The sequence below is a fragment of the Pseudopipra pipra genome, chromosome 3, assembly GCF_036250125.1.
Source record: "Pseudopipra pipra isolate bDixPip1 chromosome 3, bDixPip1.hap1, whole genome shotgun sequence".
Lineage (NCBI taxonomy): Eukaryota > Metazoa > Chordata > Aves > Passeriformes > Pipridae > Pseudopipra > Pseudopipra pipra.
The window spans coordinates 70,173,271-70,199,494 of NC_087551.1; the positions used below are offsets into that span (position 1 = coordinate 70,173,271).

Below are 26,224 nucleotides of genomic sequence, written 5' to 3' on the forward strand. Positions count from 1 at the left end.
TGATACGCAAGATGTGCAGAAAGATGGATAAGATGGATAAAGTGGCAAAGATATGCAGAATGAAAGCAGGCAACGAAGATGTCTGTAAGTTAGAACTCATAAGAGAAGAAATTTAAAGGGTCTATCTGGGCAACAACTAAAGCAATGCAGTATTTGTGCTACCACTGTATGCTCTGCATTTAATAAATGGGAGTATAATAATTCACCAACATTTAATAAACAGGAGCATGGAGGAGATGAGTGGTGATGATTAAAACAGACCAGCAGATTCCATGATCTGTGGGGCACATACAGTATTGAGCAACCAAAAGCGGAATGCACAAGGTAGGTGAGGGTCAGGTAGTATTTATATGGCAGACAAGTGAAGATTCCTAATTGTGACCAATTACTTCTGATCAAAAAAGCAGGTAACTCATCTTCAGGCTGTGGACACTTTCCTGTGCTTTGGGCAGAGTGAAACTCTTCCATTTGGTTTTTGCTCAGCAGGCTGCAGTGTGAACTAACACTCTCCAAAACCAACCAAGGAAAAGAATTTATTGAATGGAAAGTGGATAGGTCCGTGGATACTCTAATGGTGTAAATGTTACTGGAAAAGCCATTCCTTAACATAATGTTCATTAGAGATCCAAGACAAAGCAGCAGATGGAGAACATGATGATAGCAGGCAGAGGAGAAGCAGAGCTAAGCTTTGTGAGTCCCAGGGGAGTCAGGGAGAGCTAGTCCCTGCATGAGGCTCCTGACATGGCTAAAGAGGTGACCATGACTCATTAGCAATGGAGACACAGACAAATGCTGTTTTGGTTAAAGTTACTGATGATTGACAAGCTCTTCTGAGCCTCAGCAGCCCATTCTCTGCCCTGGCTGGTGACAGATCATAAGTCCCATCTACTCATGACAACATGGGGTAGTTTTGAAGTGGCATATGCCCTTATTTTAGAGAAGCATTGTGTCAGAGGTGTACCTAGCTGTGTCTGGAGTAGTTGAGACAGAGGTTAAAGCCCTAAAATCCTTTTGCAAGGGACCCATTGTTGACTGTAACGTTAGAACTCTGTTCACGTATCTCAGAGCTTTGCCAGGTTTTATAAAGACTGACAAGGGACTCATCTAATTTTAGTTTTTTTAAATGCAGTATTTTGGCTAAGCCAGTTGTGTATATTCCTCCAAGGTGGCACAATGGGAAGAAATAAGCATCTGCATAATTCTTCCTATCCTAAGAGAGGACTCGCCTGTGGAAGCCTTCCTCTCTGTTTACAGCCTACCTGGCTTTGATGCCACTGCCATCAGGTAAGATGGAATTCAATCGGGTGGTGCTACAAACTCCAGAAAGCTGCTCTATGGGTTTTGTGCCGCACTGAGCAAGACATGTCTGCTAGGTCAAAATTTGGTCACTTATGTAGTGTGTCCAGTACAGAACCCCCTCTCCCACAGCACCCCTTAAGCGGAGAGCAGAACAGACAAGCCTAAAGCCTCAGGGGAAGCCCCGTGCTGCTTGGTTACAACAGCATGTCCTGAGGCCATTGCACAGGACCAGCTGGAAACGCTTGTTAATGAGGATCCTGGTACATCAAGAATGACAAATGTGACCTTTGGAAATTCAAATTAGGCTTGGCACATGTATCTTCCAAATGACTGCTGTGACTCCCGTCAGGGATCATGTGGATATGGGGTATGTCTCAACTGCAGGCTTGCTGCTTGTTTTACATGTGCTGTGACCCAGCCTCCTTCCTGCTGTAGCAGCACAAGCCCTGTGCTCCACGTGTCTCTGTGCATGCTGGACCCATGCTCACACACTCAGCTGGGGCTCTGCGACACGGTGTGCTCTGGCTTTGTTACCTCAACCTGCCCACCTGCCCAACAACGTGAGAGCAAAGGATGTGCATGTGCCCAGGCTCATGCACAGGTTTTCTGCACTTCCTAGCAACCAAATTACAGCCTTCCCACCAATCTCCTCTTCCCTCTACTTCAGGTTGCTTATTCAAATACACCTTACTGAGGTCCAACCCTCTATTTTCACCCAGACAGCTCTAGCTCTTCCCTTATTTGCCCTTTTCCTTTCACCTTCCCTCACTGAGATGCATGTTAACTCTTGCTCACCCCAGTAATAAGTCCGCTGTAAAGGACTGTGATTTCTGTGGAGAGAAGGGAGACCAAAAGGAAAAATACCTAAAAATCTCCCTTAGGACATACTGCTTAAATGTTATGAAAGTTTTTGATAAAAAGGATTCTCTACCAGAGGACAGGTCTAACTCTTCCTTAAAATCCTGCCTCTGTTAGGAAAGGTTTTACTGAGTTGTTCCTCTCTTGCTAAGGAGTTCACGAGCCTACAAAATACCCTTGTAAGCTGTGGAGGACAAAACCAAAAACTCTTGAAATAGAGTGCAGAGCCTTAAATCCAGCATCAGATTTCATAGCTTGGACTTGTGAGCATCTGAGTCAATTATCCAATAGTTTGATCAGGGAAAAACATAGGAAGAGGGTGGCACAGAGCATTTAATTTTATTATGGGAGAAGTTATTATGGGATTTCTGGGCTGTGAAGAATGTCTGCGTGCAATGAGATGGGTTTAAGTTTGATTGAGAGTTGAAAGCTTACCATTTTCCTTAGTTTCTCCTCTTGTTTTCTCTTTCATCCTTACACGATCCACATTGTATTTCCAGGGAAGTATGTGGAAAATCAAAAAAGTTAAACTGTCTCATTGATGGCAACTCTGAATACATCAGTAATAAAACAAATGAGACAATGTATTAGAAATACAGGCTAAATAAAAAATGTGCATATACTGCTGTCTTAGCAGCATATGTCTTTGTCAAACTATTAGAATAACACTGAGTTAGGTTTTTATCACAGTTCAATTACTCTGTTGGGCCACATGAACAAGAAATCCCAGGAAAAGCGGAAAGGGCCTCGGTAGAATTTCAGATACCATCCATTTGTAGGCTGGTGACAAAAAGAAGCAGGTCTGCTCTTAGTAACCTTCACCTCCCTGTCCGCCATCCTGACCGTGCCCATCTAAGCTTTCTCCCACTCTAGGCTGCTGATACTTGAGTTTTTTCAGTTGGTGTTGGTGTTGATTTTTTTAGTTATGCAGGGAAAAATGCAAAATGGGCAAATCTTCACTAAATGCTTCAACAATTGCTCTGTCAGTAACCGATAACTTATTGGGATAGTTGGCATTCAATAGTATTACATGATGAGACCTGGCAGGGTGGGTTGGTATTACATACCCATAGTACAACCATAGCTGGAGAGGGAGCTTTCACAAGGGCATGTAACATTAGGACAAGGAGACTGGCCTTAACTGAAGGAGGGTAGAAGAGAAGAAGGTTTGGATATTCTTCCTAGATATTAGGAAGAAATTCTTTACTGTGAGGCACTGGCACAGGTTGCCCAGAAAAGTTGTGGATGCCCCATCCCTGGTAGTGTTCAAGACCAGGCTGGATGAGGCTCTCAGTAACCTGATCTAGTGGAAGGATCCCTATCCATGTCAGGGGGTGGAACTAGATCTTTAATGCCCCTTCCAACCCAAACCATTCCATGATTCTAAGAATCTAGGAACTTTGTTCTCTCAGTTAACTTTTACTGAGGCAGAAATTCCCCAAATAATTATACAATTATTGGCTCATGTATACTTATTTTTAATCTACTGGTAACAGGCAAACAAAACACCCAAAGGAAAATTGGGATTGCATGTTTAGCAAAAAGCATAATTTTACTTTTATATCAGCAGTTTCCACTAATCATAGGAAAAACTACAGTATTCTCCATGCCACAAGTCTCCACTAGTGGAGTAACACCACTTGCATGTGCCAGTGTCTGAGCCTGCAGGGTGTGAGTTAGACAGTTTTCAGGCAGTAGATACAGCCATGGGCTGTGCTCAGTTTGGCTTCCCTTGCTTGTGTGTTTGGGGACAGTTCATGAAAGGCCATTTGCTCCTGCAGAAGGTGAGGAGGTGCTGTTGGTCCCCTCTTGGCAGGGCAGGGCAAAACCATCATTCTGAACCAAAGAGGTCAACAGTGAGGGATCCTGCAGCAAAACATGCAAGCAAAGGACTATCTGCAGTGAGTTCAATTGCATCCTGTCTGAGACAGCTGCTTATGTCAAGGAATAGACACAGGAGGGAACAGAGTCATCAAAACGGAACGGTTAAAAACCTGAAGGGACCTAAGCCAGGTTTATCACTGTAAAATCTCACACTGAACCACACCAGGGAGCCTTGATATGTGCCAACACTGGCTTATTCAAACAGGCTGGATCCACTTTATTGGGAGCATGAGCAAAAAAACCACCTCCCTCCACCTTGGATAGCTCCACGCAGTAGGATGCAGAGTGCTGCTGCAGCAGGGCTAGAGACAGCCATGAGGGGACCACTTTAAATGCTCTCTTCAATAACTAGAGCAGCGCTGGATTTTCTCTAGAGGAAAAGACTGGAAGTGATGCCTACAACTTGTTCAAGCCCTAACATCCTGTACCCAAGCACAGCACTTCTCAAGAATACCAAGACTCACAGAACCCAAGAGAGACACATGTCTGTTGCCACCACAGGAGGCAGGAAATCAGGCAGGGCAGATGATGGCACAGCCTGCATTTGAAAAGGAGAGATATGGATTGCTGAGAAAGCATTAGAGTTTTTCAATAGAAGTATAAAATTTACAGAGTTTTGCTTCAAGAAGTGGTAACTCCAAAAGGAGGAGATGGGTATTGTGGGAAAACTACAACTTGTGGCATAGTTCTGTGAGAGGAACAGGATTCTGAAAAATAGATGGTGAAAAAAATCAAACAAGCTACCAAAAAATCAGATGAAAAAGAAAGGAAATAGACAAAAGATAACTCCTACAAAAAAAAAAAAAAATACTTGAGCTGTAGGGAATACAAAACAACAGTGGTCTCTCAAGGCCTAGGTTTTTTGAGAGGATTTGGATGTTGCAAGCATTCACATGATCTTTTACATGCAGCCTGCTAAAAATGGGAATACAACCACAAACGCATAGGTTGTGGCTATCACAATGGCTAAAAACCATACTGGGCTTCAGTGCTGGTAGCACAACTACATCTGAATGGGAAAATGCAAATAGAACATCAGAGATGGCTCATTAAATGCTACTGCCTGTCCTACCTTTATTACTCTAGCTCTCTATTCTTCAAAGATTAATATATTAACAAAATGGAATTTAAATGTTCTAGTCAACCCTTGGGTCAGATGCAGCAAAGATCATGTACTTCTGGAGGAGCAATACATAGTAATACTAAACATTGTTTTTCCTGCCTTTTCTCAGCACTCTCTTACTTCGTTCCAGTGGACAGATTAGCAGCTGCAATGGTTTTCTTTGTAGCACGTAGATTTAAGAACTCCAGAAGGGAACTGCTGATTATCGATATTTGCAAGGATTGTAATTTCAATGTACGATTTTTTAATTAATATTTTGTAACTTATTGCACTAGTTCCACATTACTTTTAAATCGTCACCAAGAGTGACAGCTTTAATTAGATTTTTAAATATCTACAAAACAGAGGGAGGCATTTGGGAGCCAAGCACACGGTATTTTTTCCAATCAGGCTCCAGGCAATCACTTGGATTGAAACTATGCCAGCAAATGGAACACTACTGTGTACCTACTTTAGTTTTATCCTCAGTGAACTGGACTTGTTCATGTAATTATTCAGTGACCACTGATAGGGTGAAACCCCTGTGGAGAATGAAATTATCTCCTGAGTGAAGCTGATATTTCCTCTGACTGTAAAATGTGACTGTTTGACAGTTTGACTCCAAGTGCTTTGGAGTTTATACAAGTGAAGGCTGGCTTGAGTCTGTGAATGCCAACAGAACCTTCCTGGGATCCTGTGCAAAAATCTCAAAAAGTCAGAAACAAAATAAAGAGCTGTCCCAAGTGTCACCCCAGAACTACACACAGCTCTTTTGCTTTCTTCCTGTGGTAGCTAGCAGCTGTGTGAATGTTAGAAGGGTCCTATTTCAGGGCCACAGCTGAGACCCTCTGGAAAATGAGAGGAAGAGAACAAAAGGTCAGCACGTTTTGCGAGTGGAGACAAAACTCACAAGGAGGGAAAACTACCAATGAAAGTGTTGGAAAATAATCGCTACTGATGGCACAGGGTCACAGCACGAAGCATAAGCTGTTGGACTGCCGTTAAAAACCATTGGCAGAGAAATGACACAGTCAGTCCTAATCCGATATTTGCGCTTCCTGATTCCAAAAGACATTAATCCAAAGCCATTATTCTCCAGGTGTACATTTTGTAATTGTATGTCAATGCAACCTTCAAACACATTGAAACAAACTAACTATATTTTGAAGGAAAAGCAACACATTTCTCGAATATTTTATTTGTCCACATAGTTTAAGGTTAAAGGTGATCAATAGAACTTAAGAGTGAAAAAGAGCACCATGTTACTCTTCAGAGCCAACACAGCCCACTCTTTTTGTGTTTATACTTATTTTACACACTTTTTCCTCAGCTTCTGAAACTTCTGAACTTCTAACACTCTTGAGAACGGAACCTTATTATCACAAGAACGGGATAAAGTAGGTAGATGCAGAGGCAGCATCTCTGGAGTCCTTCGTCCAAATGAACTTGTTAGATGAGTGATTGATTTTCGTTTTAAATTAATCATTTACATGCATTAAGCAGCAGATTGACTCAGACCGATGAGTTTAGCCAGGGTTAAGCTGTGAGTCTAAGTTTCTGCATTGCCTTTTTTTCTTTTTAACAAACCTACTAAAAGTTGACATTGGTACCCTGAAGTGTTCTTAACAGCTCCTATGAGTACAATGACAGTAGATCATACTGAATATTCAGTCATCACCTGAATATTAATACCCAAGCATCTTACCACAGACAGTAAAGCACAAGGTTTAAATGCCTATAAGCAGCTATGAGAAACAAGTGGCAGTCGAACATACTGAAAAATTCCAGGGGATGCCACAACAGGACTGTCACAGCACACATTTAGTGAGACACTGAAAAGCTTGGCATTATATTACAGATAATGGACTGAGATGTCATTCATCTCTCAGAACTGTAAAACAAGCTCCTTTAATCCTCTTCTCCTGAGGAGTGCTTGAATTGCTGAGGGCTGAACATATTTTCCCTTAGAGCTGCAAAATTATTCCAATTCCTATATTTGGCAACAACATCATTGGTTGTTGAAAAACAGACTATCATCTTTTGTGTTATCTGTGGTTAAGTGGTGTGCTTTCAAGGATAACTTCTATGAACTACCAGTAGCTATGAACAATGACAGTAAGGACTGTGAGAGTCTAGAAAACATTCTTTGCAGTAGTTTAGGAGCAGTAAGAAAAGTGTGCATTTGTCTCATTGAGACATGGACTCCAGCTCTACATTTTTTCAAAGCAAGCATTTATTCCTTCAAATTATTTTCATACTGGACAAAAGAATTCAGTACAGGGTTTTTTTCAGAGAAAAAAAAACATTGACAGGTGCAATCAGGTATTATCTAAAGTGACAATTCATTCTTATATCTCAAAAATACAACAATTTGTCTCAAAATAATATTAATCGATTAACAAAAGAGAATGTACACTAAAATGCTTTGGTAGCTCAAGGTACCATGTTCACTCACTGACTGCACACAAGTCATTCCCTGAAACACACAAACTTCTATCATAAGAAACCTTTTTTCCCTTTATCCACTGCATCTTTTCGTACATTGAATTACTGACAGAGTTGCAACTTACTGCATAAAATATTCAAACATATTCAGATCATATTTGCAGCATGCAGCCAAGAATCTACAACAACTGCCTGAAAAACAATTTACTATGAACACAAACATGTTCGCTACATCTGCTACATGCAGTTGGCTACATCCCTAAAACAGTTATTTCGCTACTCCAGAAAATTCTGAAATATGGTCTGTACAAGTTTCTGGAATAACATGGTTTGTCAAGGATGCTGCTGATACTGTCAGTATTCTTCAAGGCAAGGGGCTAGAAAGTGTTGGGAATTTTAGCTTGCAATTGCAAATAGTAGGCTCCCCCCCTCTCTTTTTTTTTAGTTCGAGAAATGTTTTACTTACAAGCCCAAATGAGTCTATTTCCTGGGAGGCTGTAGGCTTGAACCTGAAGGCATCTCACAGGAGCACAAATACAAGGATGGAAAGAGTATGCTGCAAAAATGATCATTTTTGTCATACAGAAAAATGACAGGATGGTTTTGCATCCTCTGAGAGTCCAAACCCAGCAAAGTGGAGAGCATTCCTTCATTTGGAGATGCAGTCAGTATATGGTTCACCTCAGACTCCTACCAGAAGCCTATGATTATTAGTCACAAACCATCTTCACCCTGCATGTGGCACAGATTCTGTAGCTACTAGAACCAGAGAGAGTTTATTTTTGACCCATATTAGGGTTACAAAGTTGATTAGTCTTGATGCAAATTTTGGTTTTGACATCAGCCAAATATTTTTCACTTTTGCTTAAGACAGCAGCAAATTACAAGCAGTCATTCCACCACTCACTACTAAAAATCTCAAGAAATATCAGAAAATACTCTGCTGTAAAAAAGATTGTTTATTGTCATGGAACAAAGAGGAAGGAAATTATTCTCTTCTGATTCTTGTGTACAAATCACTTCTGTTGTATTAGCAAACATAACAACGTAAGAAATTAATATAAAAAACTAAAGATGTAATATTCTCTTTGCCATAAATCGCTACATACTCTTCAGTGACTGTAAGTGCTCTGATTATTCACTTAATCTCTTAAGATGCACTTTCTCTTTCAACTAATGGCAGATATTAAATCACTTTTTTCCCTAAAGCACAATGCAATAAATGGATAACAGTAAAGAATAATAAATAGAAAAGTTAGGTAATAAATTCATTACTGCAAAAGAACAAAATTTTATTTTCTTTCTAAAATTATTTTTATGACCTATCAGTACAGTAGACTTGGTGGGAGAATCCAGCTTAGATTTACATGTATCTGTTTCGAATGTACTCTCTGTACATGAGGAAGTCATCTTTTCCCAGGGGCTGCATGTTTCCTCTTCCAGCCTGAATGTGTGCATGAAAAATCTCTATTGATTTCCTATCAGCTCTTGGAGGCTGGACTTCATAAATATTGTCTTGAGAAAAGGAGGAGATTGGTACTCTGGAAAAAGACAAACATGCAGAATATTTAGACCTTTAGGTAAAAATTTTCCACGGAGAGAGAAGAGTATTTCTTTGCCTTGAAATATACATGAAAGAGTCAATGAAAGGGCAACTTCCCACTAGATAATTCATTTACCTAGATTTTTATCACTATTGCAGACCTGATAACACCCAGCTTCCCAAGTAGGGTAATTAGGTAAGTTGTCATTAATCGCATTATGGAATACTTTCTCACTTCCCTCCACCCTGCCCTCATTTCTTCATCCTTCCTCAGATCTCCCATGGTCAGTAAGTACCTCAGCTGAAACAGATCTGTGCCATGCATTATGTCAGATAATAGAAAGATTTTATTGAGAAAGATTTTATGGATTTTATTATCCACTTAGTAGCAATTACAACAAGCAAGTGATTATGCTCTGAACCAAAACAGAGAAAGGATTTATCAAGTAAGAAATTTCCATATAATTATTAGGGTAATAATATTGCTGACAATTTATTATCAGCAACAGCACTCAGATACTTTAAGAAAATATTTTTAAAATCATCTTCACACAATAAATGCCATATTTGAATGCTAATATTTAAACCTCTCATGAGAAACACACAAAGTTTTAAAGTTTACAGGAACTTGAGTTTGTCAGATCTTTTCTAAGCACTGTTGTCAGAGTCACTCATGAGGTAGAAGCTGGTTTTTCAACTGTTAGCTCTTGAAAACTGCATAGCCAGCAGGTCAAGGAGAGTAGTTGTTTCTCTCTATTCAGGGCTCAAGAGGCCATATCCAGAGTACTGGGCCCACTTCGAGGCTCTCCAACACAGACAACAAAATATTTGGATGAGTCCAGCAGAGGTCACCAAGATGACTGGAGAGCTGGAGCACATGGCATATGAAGAGATACTGGAAGTACTGGGGTTGTTCAGCCAGGAGAAAAGAAGCTAAAGGGGACTTATTGCCATCTGTAGCTACCCAGTGGGAAGTCGTCTGTGTGGTGCCAGACTCTTTTTGGAGTGTGTGAGGAAAAGACAAATTCCAATAAGGAAATGCAAACTGCATCATGGGTTGTTCTGATCAGATAAAAGGGAACTTTCTTCTACTATGAAGGTTGTCAATCACTGTTGTTGCTCAGAAAGGCTGTGGAACTTCTCTCCCTAAGGATATTCAACAGTCAAATGTATGTAGGCCCAAGCAACCTCATCTAATTTAGTCCCCCTCCGAGCAGGGGGGAAAGATGACCTCTAGAATGCTTTCCTGTTTCTAATATTCTACGGCTCTAAGCCAAACTCTTCAGCAGCAATGTGTTCTCCACAATGAACTCCACAACCAACTGAAAGGTAGCAACAGAACTATTTATACTCCATACATAATAAATGAATAAACACTAGAAGTACCTGTACAGTAAGTAACTTTATTTTAAAGCAGTTCAGGTATTGTGAAAGCTGCATTCATAAGTACAGTCTGTACATTTCCAGCAATATTTTAGTAATTTATTTATAAAATACTCCCAAAGTTGAACAGTACAGATGTTTTACCTGTGTGATAGCATATCAGTTTGGATTACACGACAAAACATTCAATGATATTCAACTGATACACGTTTCAACATATCATTCAACTGAATGATTCAACATTCAACTGATATGTTGCTATCTGAAGGCAACTGGTACATTAACTTTTCCTTCTGTCAATACTATTTGCTTTAAAGAAAATCAAAGTTTGAAACTAACTCCAAGAAAAAAAAAAACCTGACAGAACTATGATTATCTACAACAGCAGATGCAATGCATGTAGAAAACACTAAACAGGAGAAATTATTGACTTCTCAATTTACAAAGAAAAATTACATACAGGTTTTAAAGAGTTCTCTAAATCATCAGTTTCATACATTTTTAGTTCACATTTCAGCTGGAGAAGCTAGTTTCTGCATAGGTATATCTACTTTCTAGATAGCTATTAAAATACTTCTACTTTATAAATTATATAAACAAAGCTGCCCTGGTATTCAGTACAACACAAAGATTTCAATTCTGGAAATTGTGAACTCACTTTCCGACAACCACAGACACTGAACATTTTCCTACATTCGATCATTCCTCATAGGTGGACCCAAAATTTCATTGGGCCCAGTAGTTGTCTCATAGAGGAACTAGCAGAAAGGTTTGAGGACAGTCTGTTAAGACAGAACAGGTACTAACCAATCCCTTCTCTAGTATATCTTCCTGGATTTCAGCAATCAACAGAATCCCGTGGGAATAAGTTCCATGCCTTAATTGTGTCTGATGTAACACTCATTTCATTGTCATCACAGACTTGGGTTGCTTGTAATTCCTACCCTGGGAGAAACGGTGATCAGTCATTCTCTGCTTGCCTCCTCTACATCACTGTCAGACAACCAAGTGTATTTATCTCTACTCATACACCAGTTATTTTCTGACCAACCTTGTAACCTTGCCATTAATGTAGAGCTCCAAGTTCTACCAAAACTGTGTTTAATACCTGAGATTTTTTAACTAGCTTTTCATTTGTCATCTATTATTTTGGCTACTGAAGAGAAATTTTCTAAGTACTCTACGTAAGAGCATATTGGAGTAGTAGACAGTGCCAGTGGCTGAAAAAAAGTCAGAATGCTATTGTTAAATATTGTATTAGTGTATGCACATATTTTTGGGCTCAAAACTTCTCAGGTAAAGAGTGCAGTGGCAACTTACTGTCAAATCTCACTATTTCCAAAAGCAAACGTTGACCAGCCCAATTGCAACAGAGATTCAGATATTAGCATCATTGTCATATTCCACAGAAGCCACAGTCATGACTCTCTATCTGGGTGCTCTTCAAGAGACATGAAGTTATTTTTGTGTGTAGAATCTTTTAAAGGGAAGAAACAAGAAAGACCTGTAACACTTCAGCAATGGCAAAGCCCTTCTCGAAATGAAATGCCATAATAATGCCAACTTCTAGTTGCATTATGAGCACAAACTAATATTTTACACTGTCTCTAAATCAGGATCTCCATTAAAACTGTCAAAAAATCTTGTTCCCTTTTTTCCCTCCAGCCTTTTATTTTATTAAAATATGTTGTATTTTGGATGTTTCATCAGGACAGTTCATTAGTCTAAAAAAATGACTGCAGTGTGCCATGTAGTACAGTATGCCTAATATTCCACTACAACTGGAATATGGCATATCAAAATGGTTTCCAGATTAAAATAACAGTTTTCAATTTCATATTTCAGCTTTGCATAGCTATGAATTCATTTGATTATATTTTGACTGCAATGATAGAATTACTTACACAAGAATACTATTGAACTTGAGACAATAAAATCACTACTCACCCATAGAGTTTGGTTGCATATTTAAAACTCAAATTTTTTTTTTTCAACAATGTGCTAGTTTCTTCTCATTATCATTTCTTCTAGTTTACTTAAGGTAGGTGTTTTCAGAACTGGTAAAAAACAGTAGTCTATCTAACTTTATATATAGATGCTTTAAAAGTAGATTGCTTTTCAAAGCATCCATAGTTTCCGCAGGTACTTATTTAACTAGTGTAAAGCATCCAAGCTGAGACTGTAGCAACTGAGGTATCTGACACTAGCACACTGTACTAACTTACCAGTGTCACTATCTAACACCAAAAGACGTCACTTCCTCAAATGTAGCTGGTCTGTCTAGTCCACTAGAAGGTGGACAATTAAATAAAAGAACAAAACAGAGCCATAACACTAATTTGATGCCTTCTCTATTTATTGATTGGTTTCTAAAGACATGACATTTCTGAAGCCCTAATGAATCAAAAGTCCTTTCCTTAGGCACAATGGAAGCATTTAGTAACTAAATCTCAATTTTCCACCTACTTGCTTCAACATGATAAAAATATATTCAAAGAACTGCATGTTCATGCATGACAATTTTGATTAATAACCCTGTATTAAGCTGTAACTATTTGCAGAGTGCTTGTATTATCCAGTCATTTAATTAAAAGTCATTTCTCTAACACTATTCATGTAAAAATCTATTCTACTTAATAAGTTCAATATCTTACAATAGTCATGAAGGAGAGCTCATTATTTATGACTTGGCTATCAGATTTCCCTAGAGACCTATAGCTTTATGGCCTCCCAGTGAAAATTACACAGATAGGAACATAAACACTATGTTATGAAGGACAGCACCCTCGACATGCAACTTTCAATTATTTTCATCCCACTTGTAAGCATGTTTGCTTCACAGTGTTATGTTTTCACCAAGAGTACCCACTGACTCTAAAGTAGAAGACGACACAGTTAAAATCTTCAATTACATTGATGATGATCCATACTCTGAAGAAAAAGTGCACGGTGATGTGCGTAGCTCTCGGAAAAATAGAGGTCGCCAGAAAATAGAGGTCGCCAGAAAGCCACCATTTGTTTCAACATTGATTAGTTCTCCTCAATCTCTAAAGTATATCTAAAGAAGGAAACAAAATGCACTCTTTTGCCTTGTTTGAATCTTAAGCAGATATCCATGAAGATGAACAGAGGGCTGGAGCACCTCTCCTACAAAGACAGGCTTAGAGAGTTGGGGTTCTTCAGCCTGGAGAAGGTTCTGAGGAGACCTTACAACAGCCTTCCAGTAACTAAAGGGTGCTGCAAGAAAGCTGGAGAGGGACTTTTTACAAGGGCATATAGTGAGACGACAAGGGGTAATGGCTTTAAACTGAAAGAAGGTGGGTTTAGATTAGACATTAGGAAGAAATCCTTTACTGTGAGCGCAGTGAGGAACTGAAACAGGTTGCCCAGAGAAAATGCAGATGCCCTGTCTTGGGAAGTGTTCAAGGCCAGGTTGGACGGGGCTTTGAGCAACCTGGTCCAGTGGAAGATGAACCTACCCATGGCAGGGGGTCTTGGAACTAGATGGCCTTCAAGGTCCCTTCCAACCCAAAGCATTCTAGGATGCTATGACATCTGACTTACAAAACTCTGGCAAATCCAGAGGGGCTGCTTTTTTGGTTTGTTTGGTTTTAGTTTTGTTTTTTTTAATTATTATTTTTTTTACCTTAAATGGTATCTCTTTAAATTGCTTGCTGCACTCCTGAAAGAGCCTTCAACAGAATTGTCCTTCCTTAGACACCAACACCTCCATACAACAGAGTTTCAGTCACATTCTTTGTGAATGGAGAGGGCTGAAAAACAGAAAACTTATATGCCCAATAATACTGCAACTTGTATCTTGCAGAACCAAGCAGGAGCAAAAACTGGACTACATCCAGGTCCCACAACAATTAACTGAAATTCTAAAGGTATGTACAATTTCAAGGGTTAGAGAAAAGACAGAGTCTCCTTATACAGGTATGCAGTTAAATAAGCATTTTACAATCCAAATTAGAAGCAGCTTCTCTACAGAGCAGACACAAGGAATATGAGAAAAGGAAAGAACATCTGATACAGAAAGATGATATCCAAGGAAAGATAAATCTTTTAAGTAAGAATGATTTACACTGACCACAAGCTAATTCAAAATTTAAAGATCGAACACACAAGGGAACCTAAAGATAGGACAGGAAAAACAAGTATCAAAAGAACTCATAAGTAAAAGAAAAAAAAAAAGAAAGAGGAATATTGTGTTTCTTTAAGGAAAAGCTTAGACTTACTTTTTCAAATAGATTAATTGAGGAAGACAGTTACCTTACACTGATGAATAGAAATTTATCACATCACAGAGAAGACAGAGTGACAGGCTAAAGAAGGGTCAGAGAATTTTCACTGGAATGTCTAAAAGCAGATGGGATAAGGTGGGATACCTTTCAGTACTTTCTGTTTTTTTGCTAGAGACTGTCAATACTACAAAATCCCAAATTCAACAAAACCATAATATCCTATGTAGGAACAACTAAATTTCCTCCATATTTCAAAGGAATTTGTTATGGTCATATTTTTAGAGGATATGATTCCAATGCTGCTGACATTAGGATCCAAATGAGACTTCAAAGGCAAAAGAAAGAACACCAGCCCACTAAGCTGGTGATCATAGAATCACAGAATCTGCTGAATTGGAAGGGACTCATCAGGATCACTGAGTCCAACTCCTGGCCCTGCGCAGGACACCCCAAGAGTCACACCATGTGCCTGAGAACATTGTCCAAACACTTCTTGGACTCTGACGCTTTATTTTAACTTTTATATTTTATAGTGGTATTATAGACTAAAATACCCCAGTAGAGCATTTAACTTGTACAGGCTACACTTAGTTCAGGCACTGAAGACAGCTTGGACTCTGACATATGCACCACCTACTCTTCTGTTATAAGGACATTCAGATGTGTCCACACTCTTCTTTAGTGCTGCAGTGAGTCCAAACACTCAATTCCCTCTTCAGCAGGTAATAAAATTTCTTGTACTCCCAGACAAACGCATGAAGTACATTTGAAAAGGTTCTGACAGTATGTTTTTACAACAGTATTATTTATATCACACCACAATGAATACTAGGGAATTAGAAACAGGTGCATTGTGTCAGCCCACAGTAATTATACTATAGTACTCGAAGTCTCTCTTCACATACAGTACAATAGATTGTGTTAATAGTCGTCCAGCTCTGCTTAGTTCTATTTAGCTGTAAGTAAAATTCTACCCTTTTTTCCTTCATAGAATTTCTAAGAACAAAAAGAAGGATTTCAATATCCTTCCACATTCTCCACTCAACTTCAGTATTATTTCACTGCATCACTGCAGTCCCTGTTCAAGTATCCACTTTTTATTTCTAATCTCTACTTACAGTTTCTAAATTTAGACCAGAACTTTCTCTTCAGCCTTTCTACAATGCATATATGAGCTCATAGATATCACTGAAGTGACACTATAAAAATAAGAAGTATTTATTTTTGTATTGGCTTAATGTGTTTGATAAAAATGGCCAAGTGTTTTAATGTTGTGAGGTGTGGGGTTATTCAAAAAGATTTTTCTTGTGAAGTGTGGAAATGTCAGCAACTAATCTAAGTCTAAATTATATCTCACGTCTGATGAGAAACCAAAGTTTTGGACTGAGTACTTCATTTTACTATGAAAAGAGCGGGGGTTTAATTGCATTTGCATCTAGAAGGAACTACTGGAAAATTAAATTTGCCATATTTTTTTCAATTTAAAATGCACTTAGCATCAAATTAATACAAGTTACCACAATTTTTCAATTTCTTCAAGAGCTCCTTGCAAAACAAGTGCAGAATATGTCTCAGCTGCTGTTACTGAAAACCCTCCCTCTCTCCCTAATCTTAGTTCATTCTATTTTATCTCTAAAAAGTTAGCATTCTCCAAGGAAATTTCTGATTCAGAGGAGCAATTCCACCTCTGTAAGAGAAAGCTTCCTTGTTTCAGAATTTAACAACATGCCTTTAAAGAATGCCTGCATTTATGACTTTTATTGAAAGAATAATCTGTTACCATCCAAACGGTATTTAAACATCTTTAAAAAGTTACAGAACAAAACCCAAAGGAAATTTTCAAGTTGTATAAAAATACACTTTTAGAAAAAAGAAATTACCAACTATAAGATACCCTATTTCCTCTCAGATCCGCACAGAGGAGTATATTTGGTAGAACTGGCAGAGAAAGATGATCTACATGACTACAAGAGGAGGAGTGACAGAAAGCACAGATTTGTGTGCTCTATGACTTTTACACTTCTACTATTCAGAAACACAGGGAAAATACACTTGGGAAAAGAAAAAACATCTGACTACCAAAAGCCTCCAGAGTTCTGTGTATAGATTCTATTTAATGTGTTTATTTTGCAGCAGCAAAGCATGGAGGGAAAATTTACCCTACTTTTGAAGGGTTAAGAAGGGAATTATTACCTCTTACACTGTCTAACATGCCAGGAGATTTTACAATTACAAAAAAAGAAATTGCCATCATTAAAAAAATATTCTTATAAAATATTTTCTTAATAAGCATTTCCCTTTAAAACATTCAGGCTTGCTCCCTCTTATGAAAAACAGTTTTACACTTTGCCCATCTAATTTACTACTTTAATACCCATGAGATATATTTTATTATAAAACTACAGGCTCATTTACCTACAAATGTGGTATCATCACTTTAAATGCACACTAAATCACTGATATTAGACAATATTGTCCCATACACAGCATTACATCTGTTTCATGTTATTCTACTCTCTCAGCCCAACTGAGACACTCACAGTCTCTATCCCCACTTGGACAAATGCTGTGCCCAAGCTTCCCTCACTTCTATGGACTGGAGTTCTATGAAGTGGCCATGCTGTTGGATAAAAGATCAGGTACCCCAGAGACAAAAATAAATAAAAATCTGCCTTGCCTTGGTGAAACTTTAGGCTGCCTACAGTACAGGAAGATGTCAACTGGGAAGTTAGGACTTGATCATCTAAACTCTAAGACTTGCTTCAATAATAGTATAACATTTGGATAATATCATGACCCTTTTTTTCTACTAATACTAAGAAGATTCAAATGCAACTTTGAATTTTTTTAATGATGAATACGTAACCAGTCTTTCAAACCGTCTCTTTCAAAAGTAATCACAGTAAGAAGAAATTGCCTTTTAAACTCAGTAGCTTCAGCACTTTGTGTTAACTCAGCATTGTTAAGACTTTTGAACACAAAATCCCTTATACTACAAAAACTAAAAAACAAACAAAAAGCAACACCCCCCAAAAGAACACAAACAAAAAATAACCCCCCAAAACCCCAAACCAAACAAACCAAAAACCCAGTTCTTCATGCTACGCATTAAATCTCTTTACGCAGTAAAAAAATGGAAGTGTGACTCAAACAATTTAGCATCAAATTTACCTGACGTTTTTTCAGGCCTAGTTACAAAAGTAAAATCCGGCTAAAGGGATAAAGAAGAATAACACTTACAAATTTATAACCCTATCCAAGTGGTGTTTTGAGGAAAATGGCTGGCTGCCCTTGTCTTGTTTATGCTGACTCTGTCCCAGCTGAACAAACCTGTGAAAAGCAGTAGATAGAAAAATAAATCAAAGAAATAAAAGAACAATCACAAAAAAAATTCATCAAATGAAAGAAACTGCCACTAAAAAATGAGGTTTTGAGTTGTGCTATAAAAGTCACCGATCATGACGTACCTCTCTGGTGAACAAGAAGGTTTTTTAAAAGTTCACAGTGGATGCATGTGTGAACTCCGAACCTCCTTTGAAAACAGACTTGCTTATCAATTGGTATCATCTAGTATGTCATGAGATAGAAGCAGGCCTTCCTGAAGAAATAGATAGCCCTCTACAGTCAACTTCCTACGTCTTTTTCAAAACAATAATTTAGATGAAATCAGGAAAAGAGGTAAAGTCTCTCAAGTTTCAGATTTAAGTCAGTCCTCTGCCAAATTCAATCCAGTTTATTCATCTGAAATGCTGTTAGTCCAGATCACTTATTTACAAGCACAACCTTTTGGGACAATTCCCCCATCTTCAAATATCTGCTGGAAGACATTGCCAAAGGCAAATACTGTCATGGCTTTTTTTCTTGGCAATGAAGTGGAGCAAAGTTTTTTAAAAAGTAGTTTATCACTGATCTTAGTCATTCAGCCTAAAAGGAAAAGTCAGAGAGTTTCAAATATATGTATATGTAGTTATCTTGCACTCAGTTTGTTCACTCTCCAACACATCTGTGTGACGGAAAAGAGAAGTAAATGTTAGTTGTGATCTAATACTTTAATTTTCTGAGGCAAAGGGTTTTTCTTAGTAGTTGGCTTCCATTTAGCTTAAAAAGTCTCACTGGTCTATTTCAAGAATATTTACTACATTTTAACAAGCAGCAACTACCAGCATAAAACCAACTGCATGAAAGAGTATACAGAAGTCAAATGAGCAATACATATCTAAACAACTTACTGCAGCTTTGCTTTCTGCTCCATTCAGATTCTATACCGTAGAAACAAGAGCCTCAGAAACATGCAACATCACTTTGGATGTTGAAGGAATAAATATTTACATTTCTAAATAAGAGAATTATAAGTGGAAATCAAGATAATTAAGACCTAGTGCAGGGGTTTGCTATTGAAACCAGCTTAAAAAGCAAAAACCAAAGGCAAACTACTGGCATAAGTATTTTAATTAATTGCTTTAAATTATTCAATATTTTGAAGCAAACAAGAACTAGATGTACACAAGCAAGTTACCAGGTATCAGTAAGATACCATGCACAGTTGATCTGCAGCATACATCTTCAAATTATTTTAGGGACCTCCTGTCCCTTCCAATCTCAACAAATCTGTGCTTCTGTGATTTCTGTTTTGAAGAGAATTAAGTTATCTCAGCCATCAGTGAAAACGGGCTGAATAGATTCAAATTACTTTTAATTTGCATTTGCAAATAGGCTTATAATAGAGAACAGTTGATGTAAAGTAACTTAACCTGAAGTACTTCAAATCTGTGAGACCCTAATATTAATAAAGAAAAAAAACATGTAACATGGCCAAGGATATCATGTGAAGTCAGGATCCCACATCTCCATTTCCCTTATTACAATAACAGAAAAAAACCCGATGTGATAACTGTAATCATACTGTGAGAGAAATTGCTGCTATTCTCAAGTGATGTACATTTTGGGAAGTATAGATTTTACTGACATCCTTTATTACATAAATCAGCACATCAGACCAGAAATAGCACAATGTCTTGTTAGCTAAAAGAGGTAAGGAATTTGTAATTGTTTTATTTTTAAAACCTGTATTGCTTGAAGGAAATTAAATAAATGCAAGCTTTTTTTTTTTTTTTTGGTCTTAAAAAAATATGAATAGGGAGCTTCAAGGCCCCCATAGGGTTTATAGTGTTATGATTACAACAGACTGAATGCTAGTCCAGCCTGAAAAATTATAAAATGGGAAGTAGCTGCAATTCTGGATGTTATCACAGAGTCGTCCATCTACACAGAGAGACTCAAGAGTAGACACCAGCTTCCACTGTGCCATTTTCAGAACCACAATAATTATCAGCTATATCAAAGGAAAACTGGCAAATTGGCACCCATTTTCTAGTGGTTGAAATAAAAAACTAAAGTTAGAGGCATAGGTGAAGTTAAAAATTTTAGAGATAATGAGAAACATCCTCTTCAGCCCTACTCAAGTGTTCTATCTTCAAACAATTCAGGATTTAGGAAATAGGTTGAAATGGGAATTTCAAAGAACTAAAGACTGCAAGAGAAGTAGCTACACCTAAAGAAAAATTAACACAAAAAGACTTTTAAATAAAAAGCAAAAAAATATTTCAGTGGATTAACGAACTAAGTCAGGATGAAACATCACATATCACCAAATCAGAAGACAGCACAGTGAATTAAAATTCCCCTCAAAAACTGAAAATGTTTCAAATATAATAAGGTAGCCCCTGCTATTACACATTAAAAAATGAACAGAAGTGCACATAAGGCCATTTCAACATGTTTCACAAGTATTCACTTCAACATATGTACAGTGTTTTTCCGAGATGATGTGTAGGTTTCTTATATCTCTTTTCTCAAACATCATTAATTCTACATTCTAAGCAGGTGTTTGAAACATTAGTTTAATAAGCAAATGTCATTGATTTGCCCTCCTGATGTCTTGCATAAGCAACTGCTCTCTTGACAACAGTGTTACAAGACTTTAGGAACTAAGAGGGTGTTCAATTTGTATCTAAATTTCTCCAACTGATCTCCAGTACTTAATTCTCATTATTCTGACTGGTTTTTGAAGAAAAACACTGCAGTTCAGGAAAGAATCTCCTCCACCAGGGAATAGAGTAAATGCCTTTTTGGCTCAGCTCTAGTTCATCCGTAACTTATATTATTCTAGTTCACTTTTGGTTCGAGTTAAAAAAAAAATCAAAATGTTCAAATTAATTTTCCGGTTTAAGAGAAAACGAAAATTTGAACCAGTTTCTTTTTGGGCTTAGTATTATTCTGTGATATTGAGGAGAGTATTTGAGAACAACAGTGTAACTACACAGTTTTTAACAAGAGCAACATGTAGCCAGTGCTCTGTATGAGGTTATGGCAACTCAGAAACAGCATTCCTGATACAATGCCTTTTGTTGGCGAAGCATATCAATCTGCTGATTGCTCTTGGGGAGCAGATAGTTCATGGTTCCTGCAGGAATGGTGACAACTGTTTTCTAGAGGAGAACAGTCCAAGTTACTTCAAACTCAGAAGACCAAGATGTTTCAAGAAAAAAAGCTGAATATTATTCAGAAAAGTAATTTTCCTTCAAAAGTCACAGATTATTTCCTTCCAAAAGTCACACAACTATTTAAATTTGAGTAAAAGGTAACAGTTAACACACCTCTATGAATAAGACATTATGTTAAAAAAAGGAAAACTTCTATTGTTTTGTATGCATTTTTACAGAATAAGCTATTTCACTTATGACTGATTTGAATTAGTGTAATTCAACATTTGCAAAATGCAAAACCCACAGACTACAAAGCTTACAATCATGGGACCACTCCTATGGAATTTATTTAACTTCTACTGAAATCAGAGTAGACAGAGACATCCGAAAAAAGTTTGATTTTAAAGAGAATAGTATATATATCCAAATATTTCTAAAATTTATAAGTTACATAAGTTTGATCAAAGGGAGCACTTTGAAAAACTGCCTTTAACTACCTCAAATTATTTTTTACTGATTACCACTGGAAATTTATCTCACCTGGCATATATTGCGAGATCATCTTCTGAAGGAATATCTGAAAGATTGACTCCATACACATCTTTTGTTGATTGCACTACATTCTGGAACATAAGAAGAAAGATTCAAACTGAGAATACCATAACAACATCCAAAGAAGTTTGGTTTTAAGCACAGAACTCTTTCTAAACTTAAAAATAATTTCAAAAGCACACAAAACCAAATAAGTTTCTTATATAAATATTAATCTTAGCTTCTGCATATTTTTATATTAAAACCATTATACAACACAGAAAGAATTCTTTAAAGATAACATCAGATAAAACAACATATTAGGAGAATAAATTATATTCCTAGAACGTAATGATGTAGTTATTAAATTATGTTCTGTGTTGAAACTTAATATAGAATAAATCATATTCGTTCAGAACATGCTCCCACATTTGCTTTCACAGTTCCTGCTGTCAATTCTGAAATAATTACAAACCTCAGGTTGAACAAAACTATTTTTATTTAATACATTATGCAATCATGTCAGTCAACTATAACAAGGAACCAACGCACCTTCAATACTGCACTTTGTCTAAGGATTCAGTGCTAAACTGAGGGGGTTTACTGACAAGACACAAATGACTGCAAGTCAACTATAAAGACAGTTTTCTTTTAGTTCGAAAAGATCCAAAGTCAAAGAACTCCAGAAAGATATGGGCTGACCAGAAGTATAAAAGTGTTTTTTTAATAACTTCTCAGAGACGTGGATAGGAACTAGCTATTTGGGTTCCCCAAATAACAAGGAATAGCATGAATTAACAATGTAAATTGTGACTAAAATTCAGTGCATGAAAAGGTGCTAATAAATTGGAATATATTTCTTCATATGCATTACTAAAAAAATCAAAATAACTCACTGAATTGAAAGCCATTGACATTCGATAATATTTTAAATCATACTTTGTGTTTACATACATTTTTCATTTAAGCATCTTAGAAATCTAAAAAAGTTACCTTAGGTATGAGTGTTGAAGTGTGTTCAAAACAGAGGGGGAAAATGACATGAGATAAATTGTGCAATACTAGGAATCAAAAGCAAAATTTAAGCTTGGATTTCTGTTTAAAAAAAATCTATAAATCTGATTTGCTGGACAACAGGTACTCTATTATTCAGAGATAATGGAAAACTTTCAGATAAAATATCTTGCATAAACAGAAAAATGCACTTGTATTGGCTTAATCCAAATTGTCCAAAATGAATACCACATAAATTCACAGTTATTTTATTGAAAGTGCTTCGTTATGATTAGGAAGAAGGCACTGTTGAACAGAAGGCTGAAAATCTACTATCTGAGAACACAAATCCTAGGCTAAGGACTGAACAGAATGAAAATCTGTATGGTGGCAGAAAAAAAACCAAAACAAACCCAACAGATTTATTGTCTGTTGCCTACCAGGCACTACATTTTATATTGACTAAGATCATAAATACTCAATATTCTTCAAAAGTGGTAACATGTACAAGTACAACACTCTAACCATTTAAATTAGTTGTGACTAAAAAAAAAATCAACCCTCCTCTCAGACAATGTAAGTATTTTCCAAATTTCTGTAGTCTCCATTAGCATATCCTTTTGCTAAGACAGTTTCAGTGGTATAAGAAAGAATTTGAAGAATGATTACATGAATTAATAAAATAGGTATTTCCATAAAACTTCATACAACTCAATATTTTCATTAAATTAGTACCCAAGGGATTCCAAGAATGTGGAGTTACATTAGCAAAAAAAGATTAATAGCCCACAACTGAGAATACACATTCTTCCCATTTGACTGTGCTTCTGCCATTTATTTCACTATTTTATTCACTGTTAATATCTTCAACTTGAGTAGGAGTAATATCATAGGACCAATGAGATAACATTATGTACATTTTTTGAGTCAGTTTAATTTTTTTTAAATGCCAGACCATATAATTATGAAACAGTAATTTAAAAGTGTTCACATAAATCTGGTTGAAATTTATACAGATTGATCATTAATTTACTGTTACGTTGACCTGAGCAAGTGGCATCTTCCAAAAGGAATTGCTTTGCAATTCAAAGATGTGGTGCTCAGATCTCAGGTCCATACTACAAGTCTTTCAGGGTATTTGCTCCAGACTAGCTCCCATGGACTAAATGTTGATTGGGTAGGTAGATCAAGTACATTCCTGAAGAAAAGGAATCCTATTTGCATGCTCCAAGACCATCTGGATGTGTGCCAGAGAATGGTAAGTAACAATAATCAGAAGTATACTATTGCTCTGAATTAACACAGATGTATTTTATGCTTTATGTAATGACCTGAATACCTTTCAAATACCGTAGATTTCTTTTCTTTTAGTGCTATTTTCTTTTGTGTTTCACTAATACAGAACAAGAAGAACAGAGAAGGTTTATAATCAGCTGTGTAATATCTACACACAAAAATTACCTTGGAGACCTTTTTCACTAAATGCCTCAGAGCTTTACTTTTGACTGTTCTATAATGTTTACTGTTTTTTTCCCTAAGGAAATGTGAATTTTAAGCCTTCTTGCCTATCACAGTAATTTCTTACCTCTGTGATTTTTGTATTGTCTCCTGTATCAGTCACCTTTACCGGAGTTGAACGTTGAGAAACAGCACCCTCATCTTCTTTATCTGTCCCAGAATCATCTTCAGAACTACTTGAGACTGCTTCCTCACTTGGGGGTGGAGGAGCACTAGCAGCTGTTTTGCGCTGCAGCACGGTTTCTTCTCTATTATTTTTGTTCCTATTAGGAAAGGCAGTGCATATGTATGAAATCAGCACTAACAATGAATACTTTAAATTCCTAATCTTGGTTACAGTCTTTCTGGGGAAATAAATTCTATCCTCTGGAATAAGTTGTTGCTCATCTTTTGAAATCCCCAATTGATTTCTTTTCTTCAATTTCTTTTTATTCTGGGTCATTTAAAGAGAGTCCAAAGGATTATGTCAGCTTTTCTCCACCAATCCTCTGATTCATTACTAAAATCCCTCCCCCTAACTGAATAAATAAAAAGGAATAAAAATTAATTGAGACATAATATCTTCGGTTTTGATCCAGGAATATCCATAATATCCACTCCAGTAGCTTTCTTCATCTTGGTCCCAAATCCTAATGATAATGTCACTTTTTTCCTTTCTTTTCCATACCTCTCCCCTCAATTTATTTCTTTAATCAGTAACATTTCTTTATGCAGTATTTCTCACTCCAGAAATTCCAGTCAATATAAAAGGTGTCTTATTTGTACGAAGACTTCAAGAGGCAGTGTTTAAACAAAAGTAGGCTAACACTGTGTTTAACAGTATATGCTCTGAAAGGTATACATTACCCATCAGAAATTATACTACATCCTTTGCATCCTTTCCTACTGGTCATAGAAGGGTATGTGGTTGCACTTTCCTCTCAGACACTCTCACAATCTTTCAGGGAAGGCAGTTAATGAATAGATATTAACTAACAAATAGATAGTTTATAGACAAATCCCTGGAAACAGGAAAGAAACCTCTCCTTCTTGCTGCAATGGCTGCCCACATGTCATTGACACCGTGCATGACTTAACTCCAAAGGAAGACAGGAGCATGCTAAGAGGCTATGAAAACGGCATACAGTGTGGTGCAAATGCTAGTTGCAGGTCTAGTGTTCTCATGAGCATCACTTGAGCTCTAGAGGAGCACACTAAGACTGTTACAAAGATGTCAAACTCATACAGCAGTTTACCCCTGTACTGAATTAGCTAAACTTTATATGCTCAAGGAACGTGTATAAGCAAGCAGGAGAGTCCTCCCAAAGGAGGTCTGAGAGCATACCCCACCCCCAAGAATTCTTACAGAGGAACTTACCACAGCAAGTTTAATTTCTGACTAAGCAGAACCTGACATTTTGTTAGATTGAAGTTTACAGAAAGTTATGAAGACATAAGCATTCTTTTTAGAGAAAATTAAGGTTATCTTCCCTACTTTTCTAACTGAGGTGAAGGTCACAAGAAAAGCAGTCCTTTCTGAAAACTGAAGAATGGAGCAAGTAGCCAAACACTGGCAACAGTGTTCATAGAATCACAGAATCACAGAATATGCCGAGTTGGAAGGGACCCATCAGGATCATCAAGTCCAATTCCTGGCCCTGTGCAGGACACCCCAAGAGTCACACCGTGTGCCTGAGAGCGTTATTCAAATACTTCTTGAATTTAGAGAGGCTTGGTGCTGTGACACTACCCTGGGGAGCCTGTTCTAGTGCCACCCAGTGTTATCCCCACCCCACTCCCAGCACGTATTCAGAAGAGGCCAAGATCTAATTGTCCTAGGGACCAGAACACTTACGGACAAGAAGAGATAAACAAACCCTTCAGAAATGTCATAGATCAAAAGATGATGACAAATGTGCAAGGCAAAGGTACCACCTCTACCAAAGGTTAAATATGG

At 37.3% G+C, this 26,224-nt stretch overlaps 1 protein-coding gene across 1 annotated transcript in view; it reads right to left on the reverse strand.

Annotated features, from left to right (window-relative positions):
- Nucleotides 1-7,354: 7,354 nt before the first annotated feature.
- FIG4 (FIG4 phosphoinositide 5-phosphatase) overlaps nt 7,355-26,224 on the reverse strand; it is a 59,927-nt gene continuing 41,057 nt past the window's right edge. Inside the window, exons 20-23 of the mRNA XM_064649783.1 lie at nt 24,356-24,551; nt 21,787-21,869; nt 18,002-18,091; nt 7,355-9,129 (exon numbers count right to left, since the gene is read on the reverse strand). Coding sequence (XP_064505853.1) covers nt 8,952-9,129; nt 18,002-18,091; nt 21,787-21,869; nt 24,356-24,551 — 547 coding nt within the window. The 3' untranslated portion in view covers nt 7,355-8,951. The remainder of the gene's footprint in view (nt 9,130-18,001; nt 18,092-21,786; nt 21,870-24,355; nt 24,552-26,224) is intronic.